General features: G+C 46.5%; 1 protein-coding gene across 1 annotated transcript in view; it reads left to right on the top strand.

Moving 5' to 3' along the window:
• Positions 1–412: 412 nt before the first annotated feature.
• Positions 413–12,347, top strand: part of LOC306696249 (slit homolog 1 protein-like) — a gene marked incomplete at both ends in the record, with an annotated part of 54,726 nt that continues 42,791 nt past the window's right edge. The window contains 4 exons of the mRNA XM_079159819.1: positions 413–564; positions 9,689–9,760; positions 11,010–11,081; positions 11,190–11,261. Coding sequence (XP_079015945.1) covers positions 413–564; positions 9,689–9,760; positions 11,010–11,081; positions 11,190–11,261 — 368 coding nt within the window. The remainder of the gene's footprint in view (positions 565–9,688; positions 9,761–11,009; positions 11,082–11,189; positions 11,262–12,347) is intronic.

The raw sequence follows: 12,347 nt of genomic DNA, 5'->3' as shown, positions 1-12,347 counted from the left end.
AGCTCTACAGCCAGGGACAACAAGAGGAGGAAGAAGAAGAGGAGGATATACTTGTCTTTTTTCCTTGACATCAAGTTGCAGCTGAACTTCACCTGGCTGTGCTACCGTCTGTCTCAGCCTCTTTCACACATTTCACTCGTTGGACTTTAAGCATTTTCGTCCACTTTTTGGAGGTGTTGTCCTGCTGCTGGTGCTGCTGCTGGTGCTGCTGGTGGTGGCGGTCAGTCTTCCCTGGAGAAGGATGGTGAAGGAGGGGAGAGGATCTGTCGGCTGGTTTCTGCAGTGTGGCGGAGTGCCGCAGGAGAGCAGGATGCCTGCTGGGAGAAGCGGTGATGAAGCTGGGTCAGGAGGCTGGAGGACGGCGGCGGCGGCGGCGGCCCCAGGCAGGGCTCATCCGTCTGGGCTGCGGATGATGCTGGCGTGGGGAGTCCTGGTGCTGGTGGCAGGACGGGGAGGTGTGGAGGCGTGCCCCACTCCCTGCAGCTGCCTGGGGAACACGGTGGACTGCCATGGCCTGGGGATCCACTCCGTACCCAGGAACATCCCCAGAGGGACTGAGAGGCTGTGAGTAGTCATGCACCAACCACGTGTGTGTGTGTTCATGTTATTCTATACTTCTGAGGACCAAGTGATCACGGATGAATAGATGAGGGGAATCCTTCAACCTGACGGCATGTTGCTGCTCCTCACTGAAAGGAGCAATTTTAAATCCGGGTTTATGGTCAAGACCAGGTTTTAGTTTATGACCGGTCCTCACAAGTATCTTAGAACGTGCACGTATTTGATGGATTTATGTTAAACTTGTGTGTAAAACAGGAAGAGAAAGGAGCGGGGTTAATTCTCCGACTCCTCCTGTGTGCAGCTCATCTCACAGCATCCTTGTGTGCGTGTGTGTGTGTGTGTGTGTGTGTGTGTGTGTGTGTGTTTGCATGCTTAAAGTGCCATTCCTGGTTTGTTGCAGTGCCTCTTCTCTTCATGCTCCTTCCAGCTCTCTTTACCGGTAGTCTGTTTAACTTCCTATCACACACACACACACACACACACACACACACATTTTGAATCTCCACTTGACTCCCAGGATTCAGAGTGCTGGTCTGCGGCATCATTGCTCTTTCCTGCAATTGTTCCCTGTTGCCAGCACAAGGTTCATTTTTCCATCTTTTCACAAATATCATTCAGTGGATAAATTCCTCGTCGCCTATAAGAGATAAATTCCAAGCATATCGTCTTCTTCTCTCCTCCTGCTCTTTTCTTTTTCTGTCTCATCTCTGTATCCTGTTCAGCTTATACACTAGAACTCCACAGTAATCTCTTGGGCTGTCCTCCACCGAAGAAATTCTCAGTTGACTAAACAATTAGTGGATTCAATCAATAGATCTGTAAACCTGAGTTTCTCCAAATCTTGTGTTTGAAATATGTCACTCAGCATCTGAAAAGCATAAAAACCGACTGAAACCAAAACAACCGATTCGTCGACTAACCGACCTGATGGAAGCTCTGACGTTCTCATTTTGTTTGTGTGTGTTGCAGCTTCTCCTGCTGTTAGACAGACTCTCTGTACAACATAACGTTTGTACATAATGGTTGAGACCGTCAAATCACTAAAGAGGGAAACAAGCCACCACTGACAAAACTCAGATGGTTGATTTGTGTTCCAACATTTAAAAAGCAGTCTGATGGCATCACTTAAAGGAGCAACATACGACATTCAACTGTTGAGAGCCAATCGGAATGCTCCCGATCTGGTGTTTTGCACCTTTCCAACCCTTTTAGATCACATAACCGTGTCGTGCTGCATTGTAAGCCCGCCCACCTTTTTAATGGTACAATCAAATGTGAAGGATTTGATTTACCTCCCTCTTGTGAGTGTACACCATTGAAATATTCCGTTTCACTGGGACTCTAAATATTGAGCTAGCTAACTGCTATATACTGGAGAAAATGACTCTACTTCTCTCTTGATTTATTACCTCAGGAAACATTGTAAAGTTTCAAGTCTTCTTCAATACAGCATGATGTTCATTTAGTAAATGATGGTCCATTTAGAGTCAAACAGACCATAAAGCAGGGGATGCTTTAGGGCGGGGCTTACTGTGAACGACAGGTCTCTACCTGAGCCGAATATGGCGTCTCTACGTCACTCCTCCTCAGTCCAAATATCCGTTTACTGGTTGCAGAAACCAAGATGGCGACGGCCACAATCCAAGTCAACAAACCAATGGGTGCAATGTGAGTGCCTATAGCCGCCGGAGAAGCAGCGTGAACAAGACACATTATCCCAAAAAAAAAAACAAAGTCACGGTCACACTTCAAAAATGTAACGTAGCTGCACTGCATTCTGGTCCGCTGCTGATACTGTCGGTGTCTTTAATTGGTGCCTCTCTGCCTGTTCTGCAGTCATTTTCTCTTCTTCTGCTGAATGTCGGTGCGTCTCTAGAAATGAACCCTCGCTGCTGCGTAACCTCCACTGCAGCCGAACTGTTTCAACCCTTTTGACAATAATCTACAAAAGAAACTCAAAGAAATGAGCCCAGAAATGCAAGTCATGTCCCCAATATCTTCAAATCTTGTTCTAGAGAATTTTCCTTTAGAAACTCTAATCTTTTATTGAAAAAGACCAAAAAAACTAATGAACATTGCATGAGTGTGTGTGTGTGTATATATGTATATATATATAGAAAGAAACACTTCATCCCTCCCTCTATGTACTGTATGGGGCTTTCAGTGCTGGCTGAACATGTATGTGTTTGTACATTGTGAGTGAGTGTGTGTTTATTTCAGGTTTTAGAGTGCCTGTGTGTGTGTGTGTGTGTGTGTGTGTGTGTGTGTGTGTGTGTGTGTGTGAATAATTGATGATTGTCAGGGGTGCCCGGCAGAGACACATTATCCTTCCTCCTCTCTGGTTTACTGTAGCGTGGAGGATGTTTTCCCCTCTGAGGCTGATAGCTTTATGATGGGGGGCCGGGGCCTCGGGCCCCCCCCGGTCAAAGACAAATGGCCTGGAAAAAAAAAAACTGTGCGTCTGCAGACCCGCTCGCTCGTTTGTCTTTTTTTATTCTACATCCCTGAGATGGTTTCTTCCCCGAACAAAGTCGTTTATCGAATAAAGATCCGTTATCGTGTCACCGGCTGACACACGTTTTATTGGTGTAGCTTCATTCAGTGCAGCACAAAGATGTAGTTCATGTCATGACATTTTATTCCAGGATCCACATCGGTCCGATACGACAGGTGTGGGATCTGGCGTCGTCTGGTAAGGCAATTTGTCATTTTAGCCCTAAAAAAAACAGAAAAAAACATTTACGGCACCGTGGACAGATAAACTGACACAGTGAAAGAAATATGTCGTATCGATCCGGACCACACGTGTAATTAGCTGTGCTGGTCGTCCCAAAACACCGGAGCTGAATACAATGTTGTTTTCCCAAACATGACAAAACTAAAATCTCTTTTTTAAACACCGAACAGCTGCGTGTCTTTACTGAAATAGTGTCTCCGGTCCTCTGGATAATCTACAGACTAATGTAAACTCACTCTGTCATCCAGAGCTACAGAGACGCTGCTTCTGGAAAGTTTTCCAACGCGTCCACCAGCACCATTGGAATTCCATTTAACTCCGTCGGGTTGGGATGGAGACAGAGATTTCAGAGACAGTTTAGTTTAGTGTGTGTGTGTGTGTGTGTGTGTGTGTGTGTGTGTGTGTGTGTGTGTGTGTGTGTGTGTGTGTGTGTGTGTGAGACCAGAGAAGCACCACTGACCGGGTCACTCCGTGCCGTTCAGTGTGACCTCTGGATCGTTTCTTCCTCCCTGAGCTCCAGCAGTCCACCGTCCTGTAGAAGCCCTGCAGTAACTCATTAAATAGCTATTTGTTAAAGGGCTCGTCACCCAATTAGCATGTAAAGTGATCTGTGAGTGTGAGTGTGAGTGTGTGTGTGTGTGTCAGCTGGACAGCTAGCCACCGGGGGAGAGAGAGAGAGTTACTGGTGTGTGTGTGTGTGTGTGTGTGTGTACAGTATTCCCTGGGAGACGGGCAGCAATAAGAGGGTAATTTATCAAAGTGACTGCTCCAGTCAAACTAAACACCCCCCCCCCTCCCCGTTGGATTGTCATGGCAACGCGGAGAAATGGATGCCCCTCAGGGCTCCGGTGAGAACGGTTATTTGAGCTGAGAGTGTGAGAGGAAGAGGACGTCTGTGCAGACGAGAGTTCACGAGGGAGAAAAGAGGCCGGACTCAAGCGCCGTGGCTTCTGAGCAATGGCCCCTTAAAATGATGTCGTTATGTTGATGTATCCAAAAACTGCTCCATACTCTGCTTTATGGTCTGTTTGACTGTAAACAGTCATTTATTACATGAACTTCATGGTTCTGCAGCGTGAAGTCAAAGCTTCATTAAACCTGCATTCTCTCTAACGTCCATCGGGGGGCGACTCCTCTGAGGAACATGTCAGTCGAGCGACGCATGTACAGCGCGTTGCAAAGTGTTTGTGTGTTGCCATCATGTGAAGCTAACTAATGGAGTGTGAGGAGAAATTAGCACAAACAACGAAACACACAGCACTTATGAGGACGTTGCATTGACTTTACACTCTGGAGAGTGAACACAGAACGTCTTTAACCCTAAAAGTGAGCAAAGAAACCAACTCTCCATCGTTGTGTATCATCGTCATTTTGTGATGAACTGAAGGGCAGAAGTTCAGCTCTGAGCTCCTTAAATCTTTCATTCAGAATGACGGTCAAGAACTGTAAATACGGTTTATTTTATGCCCAAAGTACTTATTAATGATCCTATTTGGAAACACTCAACGGTGACACGACTTCCTGAAACTGTGCAGGTCCCTCAGGACGATGCACAGACCTCACTGTCAACTGTTTCTCTCTGGAAACTTGGAAACATGTCCACAGAAGACGTCTTTGGTTTATAACCTGGACATTGTCTCTGGAAAACACGTGCTAGATTTAGAACTTAGTGTTTTTTTCCACTGTACTGTGAGCAGCACAAACAGAATGACCTCCATGTGTTGAGATAGCTGCCGTATCTTAAATAGAGTTGTAAGGTAGCCCAATGATTTAGTTTTTCTTCCATTTCAATATCACTCACACACACACACACACACACACACACACACACACACACACACACACACACACACACACTTTGTTTCATTAGCAATGCCTGCCACCTCAGCTTCTCTCCTCTGTCTCTTTCTCTGTCCATCATCTTACCATTTCCCCCCGCAGCCCCTCAGTGGGAGAAAGACACCGCTAATGAAGTGTCATTAGATCAGTGTGTGTGTGTGTGTGTGTGTGTGTGCGTGTGTGTGTGTGTGTGTGTGTGTGTGTGTGTGGTCGCCCCACAGTGCTGCATCTGGGGAGAAAGATGTGATGAAGGGAGTGAACAGTAGGACGGAGGAGAAGGCAAATAAAGGGAGGAGGTAGATGGGGAGGTGACAGAGGGAAGGATGATGATATGAAAGAGGTGTTATGGGATGGGGGGGCGGGGGGGGGGAGGGGTAAAAACTAAGATTGCTTTTACATCTGCAGTGCAGTCCTGTCTTGACTCGGTAATATTTCACACACTGCAGATTTCAGTAGTTTTCTTTTCCTGGTCGGGAAACGACGGTTGAGAGCAGCAGAACGGTGTCTGGAGGGACATCGGTCACATTCAGATGTTTTCGTTTGCAACGTTTGGAAGTTTCCTGAGAAAAACCTCCGGCTCAGTGACGTCTTGGACCGGTTGCTCTGTTCTCATGTGACCAAAGAAACCAGCCCAGGGTTGCACAGAGTGGCATGTTAAATACTGGCAGTTTAATGCATGTTTTTTCGCTATACCCAAGACCACCGCACCCTGATACTGTGATCAGGATCAGTCCCAGAAGCCAACGCTTCACGTCTTCAAACTTGCATTCTCTCCCTTCGGGCCGTCCGCTGACCGGTGGGTGACGTCACTGTGTGACTTGGTCCACTTCTCATCTACGCTCTATATGGTCCTGATATGAAGCAGCGCCTCCGTTTGAGGACCGTGTGATGTGTTTCTGCACATTTCTTTCATTTAGAAAAACATGCAAACTGCATCAATGCATCAGAGTTGAATTGTATCTGAACGTAAACAAGGATTTAGATCAGAACACGTGCACTCTTCTGATACAACACAGCGTTTGATACTTGACTCTATTGAGGAATTAATGACGCTTAAAGAGGTATTGAGATGCGATACTCGGCTCTACTTCTGGGTGAGTGCCTCTACTCACTGTATGTCTTTATCCCCCCCCCCCCCCCCCCCCCCCCCCCCCGCTCTCCCTCCATGTCAGATCTAACAGTGGAGAGCAGAGCTGAGCGGATCAACTGCCTCGCTGCCCACTGAGGCTGTGATTGTGTGTGTGTGTGTGTGTGTGTGTGTGTGTGTGTGTGTGTGTGTGTGAGACGCGTTCTGCTTTAATGAGCTATTGTTTGGCCGAGTCGCCACCCGAGGGGAGTCTGTCGCTCGGCTGACCTCTGACCCCCGCCATGCTGCACACAACTCCATTACCCCACGCCTCATCAGGGCTGCAGTCGTGTTCCTCTCGTCCCCTCGTGTCTCTTTCCTTCTCCTCGTAAACCCCCCAAAGACAAATCTTCGGAGGATTTCTTTGCAATCAGTGGCTGATATTTTTCAGACTCTGTGTGTGTGTGTGTGTGTGTGTGTGTATGTGTGTGTATATATATATCCGTACGCGACAATATGGCCATCGCCTCGCTGTTCATCTCGCTCCCTCCTCATGCTTGTTTTGCCCGTGCGGTCGAACTGTCGGGGTGATTTCACACACATCCAGGGAGTGATTCTGGACCCCCCGCCGCGACCCGTCTCCATCCATCCTTCCCTCCCTCCGTCCCAGCCAATCCCTTTGCGTCTGCCCCCCCCCCCCCTCTCAGAACTACCTCCTCCTCCATCCTCAGACTGTAAGACCGTGGAGAGTGTGGCTGTGCTTCATTTATTTATTTATTTATTTTTGGAGCAGCTGCGAGAGCCAAAGCAATAAAAAAAAAAACTGCTGGATTGATCACTTTTAAGAGATACACTGGGCTCCATTACCTGCATCCGTCGCCACTGTGGCATGTTTTCATTACGGGTTTTTTTTCACTTTTACAGACATCTCTGCTTCCATGATGTTTTTCCTGTGTGTACCCTTCATTCAGTCACATGCTGTAGTGAATCAGCATTGTGGCTTCACTGTTCAGGAGCAAAGGGTGCCGGCTTGTACTGATCCTGATCACAACGTCCGGGTGGAGTCTCGGCTGGTGACAAACAGCATTAAGATGTCAGTTCATCCAACACTATTAACCCACACGGGGGCCGTAGACGTATTATTGACACGGACGCCTTCGACATATATAACGTTGACACTCTTTACATTCTGTTGAGAGTGTTTGTTCTTTTTCTTTCATGTTTTTAAACTAAAACCTTTTTTTTTTCTCCCGGCAATTATTAGAAATAGACAATTTAAAAATCGACCGAAATGAAACATTTGAATGTTTCTCATTTTGCAGCCCCACCAGTGATTTCTGTAACTCAGACTGCTGGAGCCTCAGTTTATCTTCAGCTGAACTTTCCGTGATATCTTTACTCCGAAACTGTGGATTTGTCCCCCACTGCTTCCAAAAACAAAGGATGGAAGTGTAACCAACACAATGAACATGTGGCTCCGTGATCTCTGTATTAGAATAGACTTTAGTAAAAGTGTGAAGCTAGCCTTTAACAATACAGAAATAACTCTTGAAAGCTAAATCTGGGACCGTACCGGCGTTTTTAGTGAGTGCAGAGCTCATTTACTATCATGAAACATGTCTTTTGTTCCCTTCTTTGCCGGGTGTTGTCTTTGCATTTCCGTGAGTAAAGTATAAATCCCATTCACAGACACCCAGACCACAACATCCACTCTCTCTCTCTCTCTCTCTCTCTCTCTCTCTCTCTCTCTCTCTCTCTCTCTCTCTCTCTCTCTCTCTCTCTCTCTCTCTCTCTCTCTCTCTTTTAAACGGGACAGGACAAGGTCACACTCTGCTCCACCCTTTACAGTAGTCCAGTAACATGACACCACACACACACACACACACACACAGGTACACACACTGGGTTCAGTTTACCTCTCCTTCCACAAAGCCTCGTTGGAAGAGTGACATCAGCCCCTCCTCTCTTTCTCCGCAAGCTGTCAATCAAAGTAGACAATGAGGTCGGAGGGTTAAACCCCTCCTGGTGTGGGAGCAGCCAGTGTTGAAAACAGAGCCTTGCCTAATTACAATATCACATAACACGCACTGACAACAGCTTACACCTCAAGTGTGTTTACAAAATGGCTGGAAACTGTCTGGACGCCTCCACCTTGAGTGACGTGGAATGAGATGCAACAGCACTAACTTCACGCAGAGAGCAGCTGAACAGCGTGATTGGAGAGCGCGTCGGCGTGAGCGGAAGCAGGAACACGACGGTAGCTCAACACTCTACGTCTGAACAAAGAGGAAACACTTTCCCTGCTTCTTCGTGCAGCTTTCAGCTGACGTTGGCTGATTTACAGTGAAACGAAACAAAGAAATGCAGATTGTCCTCACAGTGAACTCCCACAGTAAAAAAAAAACTCTCTTCTCTGCAAAACCGAGTGAAAATCACTTCAAAGAGCAGAAACAAAGGGCTGCACAGTACAAGGATACTTCTGCAGCGTGCGTTGATAGAAAGAGTCCTTGAAAAGCTTCATCTTCAGATTAAACTTTCAGAACTAATGGAGCTTGAGGACTCGTCGGATCGTGTGGCTGCTGAAATAAAGGACAAAGCAACATGTTCAAAAGAGAGAGACGGGCCTGGGCCACATATACATGTTATACCGCTGTCGTCTCAGATTTTAGATACGGTAGCTATGATGATATAGCGTCATGTCATGTGACGAGGAACAACCAATCAGCGCTGGCTGATATCTTTTCCTTCTTTCCTAAATATCAGTCTACGGTAGAAGCTAAACATTTTAGTTCAGGACGACCCGGAGCTTTACTATCCGTCCACCGCACTGTTTTACTGGCTTCAACCACGCCGTCAAGCAGTAAAGCTGCTGTGACGGATTCCATTTAGTCCGTTTTTTTTCCTGCAAACCAATGAACAGGAGTTACCATATTTGGAATGCGGAGGACTGACAGTAGAGACGCCGCCTCTCTGGTATAGCTCCAGATATATAGCTATGATCTATTTGACTCTAAATTTACTAAATGAACATCATGATGTGTTGAAGAAGACTTGAAACTAGAGATTGAGACCATAAACTCATGTTTACAATGTTTACTGAGGTAATAAATCAAGAGAGAAGTAGAGTCATTTTCTCATAGACTTCTATACAACCAGAGGAGTCGCCCCCTGGTGGACACTAGAGAGAATGCAGGTTTGATTCACTTTGGTTTCGGCTTCACTCGGCCGAAATGGAGGTTGCTGCCCGGACCAATCAGTGGTCCTTAAATCTCGACCTATCCACAACATGTCCTAATGGAAAACAAAGCAAAGAGCTCTCCGGTACCGTGCATCAACATTCTTTTTTTTGCTCCATGTCATCTTGCACGTCTCTCAGATTTCGTTGAGTTTTTGAACGCATCGATATTGACCCCTAGTCCCCGCTTCACTTCCTGCTCTCTAATCTGCTGTTTGTCCTGTTTGTTTGTTTGTTTGTTTGTTTTCAGCGACCTGAACGGAAACAACCTGACGGTCATCACCAAGGCGGACTTCTCTGGCCTCAAACACCTCAGAGTCCTGTAAGTCACATCCACATTCACCCGTTCACCGACATTTAAGGTCACAACTGAGGCAATCGGCAGAAAAATAATCCTTTTTAGACGACGCACTTATCCAGAACAACTTTAAACTAACATTTTAAAGTTTTGTGTCTGGTAGGAATGTGGGAAACATGTTTGTGTTACTACGGAGAAAGCCAGAGGACACAGAGTGATGCTTTGGCTCTGCAGTGACACACGAGCCAACCAGACAGGTGCTTGTTTTCGGGTGTCGGTGTCAGTCAGATTTACAACATGGAGGGGTTTATCCGCCACCTTTTGACCCGGGTACGCTTCGCCCTCTGGGAGAGTGGGGTTCTCCCGTGTTTACCTGATGACCGGGACTGTGCGGAGCGTCAGTGATGGACACGAGGTGTTAAAAAAAGACGACATGCCAGGAACTACTGACTCCTCCGGAGGCCTGCTCTGAACAGATTAGCAGCCCGCTGGGGCCCCCGGGGCTCGTTGCTGTCAGGAGGGGATTGAGTGTTACACCGGTGGTCTATTATGTGGAAGTCTGTGGAGTGTATTTATCAAACGTAGAGATCCCAGCAGCAGCTGTGGGAGAAAGAACGTGTGTTGAGGCTTTTGAGTTTTCAACTGGATTAATGAGAGGGAGAAAGATGTTTCATTAAACGAGTTCAGGTCGCTCAAATACCAGATGAAGTCTTGGCTTCAATCAACACCTCTCGTGTCCCGATGTTGTGGAGTCCGGTGGTTTTTGTGGCGCTGCCTTCATGTTGTTGTCTTGTCTCTTGTTGTTGGGTTAGTTTTCTGAACAGAGATGTTATTCTCTGTTTCCTGGGACTACAGATGTAAATGAGCTTTTAGATAACGCTGGTACGGCTAGCCCTGTCAAATAAATACATAAATAAATATTGTGCATGTGTCAAAATTCATGCATTCATTTCTGATAATATCGCCACAAAATAATTAGGTGCTCTTGCTTTTATTTTTACATTTTTAATTAACTAAATTATGCAAATTGTTTGCTGCCACAGTTAGAATCATTTACTGGATTTCACTCAGAACAGCGTTATGCTTGAATAGTGTTTTTGAAGGCAAAATATAACAATAATTCAACGTTTTTAAATCATATTTTAGGACCTTTTGTTGATCAGACCATCATACGAATAAGTGTCTGAATCAACAGTAATATATTCCAGGCTGCGCTCATCCTTCACGTGTGTTCGGTGTTCATTTCTTTGTCTCTTTTGTTTTTTTATTGTAGCCATCTGATGGAGAACCAGATCAGTAACGTCGAGAGAGGATCCTTTGATGAGCTGAAGGAGCTGGAGAGACTGTGAGAGCACACACACACACACACACACACACACACACACACACACACACACACACACTTATATTTCACATTAACATCAGCTAATCCAACATGTTTCTGTTCCTCCAGTCGCCTCAACAAGAACCATCTCAGCCAACTTCCAGAGCTGCTGTTCCAGAAGAACGAAGGCCTGTCTCGCCTGTGAGTCTGCACACGTTACTCTCCTCTCTCTGGACCTCCTGCTGCTCTCCCCGCTCCCTCTCTCGCTCCTCTCACGGTGTTCTTTTAAGGGAGCAGACACACGCTGTGATTGTTGGACCTGTTGTATATATTTCAGTCCACGGTGTCGGCCGGTTGTTGTTGTTGTTGTTGTTGAATGTTGGCACATAAAACCCTCCGGTATGTGCTGTTTGAAGGGATTCTGATCATTTGCCTTCTGATGAAGTCGCTGAAGTGTCATCTGGTGTGTGTGTGTGTGTGTGTGTGTCCTGGAGACACCTGCTGTACTGTGGTGAGAACTACCACAGAAGTGATTTTGGGTACTTTGGCTGGTGTTAATATGTCCGTCAGATTGTGTTTTTCCTGCTGAATGACTTGTGAGCACATCTCTGGTAAACATAACTCTTAACGGCGATGCTTTTTGTGCCGTTCTTGAAGGAACTCAGTTTTACAGATCTGTCGATTAAACCGCTTCTTTCTCCGGCAGAAAACCGCCCGCAGGGCGTTGGGCGGCGCACATTTCTATGTTTATAACACATCACCACCGATGTATGACGGACTAGCATCGCTCCTGTGCTTTTTATTGTCTATTTGGGCAACTATATATATACCATGAGCATCAAACGGAGGACGTCTGCTTCATACTTTGGAGAGACGAACTCTCACCAGCGTTCAGTGTCCGCCTGGCTGATCTGCTCCTAAATGGGCTTTGTCGGTCTTTGTTATGGTGCCTGTCCGGTTTTTTTACAACTCAATCAAGGACAAGAAACAGTAATACTTTACAGGAATCGCTGTGCTCACCCCGTGTGATCTGTGCAGCTCCACTTATGAGTAGATCTTTCCGTCCACCGTGTTCTTCATTTTCCCTTTCAGGTTGATCCGCTGCAGCAAAGTGCTGCCACGTTACTCGCACGCTCTCTCTGCCGGTGGACGTCGAGGGTCCAGTCAAAGAGTTTCTGGTTCTGTTACTCACGGTCACGCGTTTGTGTGCGGAATCGATGCGGAAACCAAAAACGTGGTCAATCGCTGTAAAACGTGTCGCAGTGATGAGAGTTCGTAGAAACCTGC

This window comes from Pholis gunnellus (assembly GCF_910591455.1).
Source record: "Pholis gunnellus genome assembly, chromosome: 5".
Classification (NCBI taxonomy): Eukaryota; Metazoa; Chordata; class Actinopteri; order Perciformes; family Pholidae; genus Pholis; species Pholis gunnellus.
The sequence above is the reverse complement of the archived record's forward strand: the minus strand, read 5'-3'. Positions and strand labels throughout refer to the sequence as shown.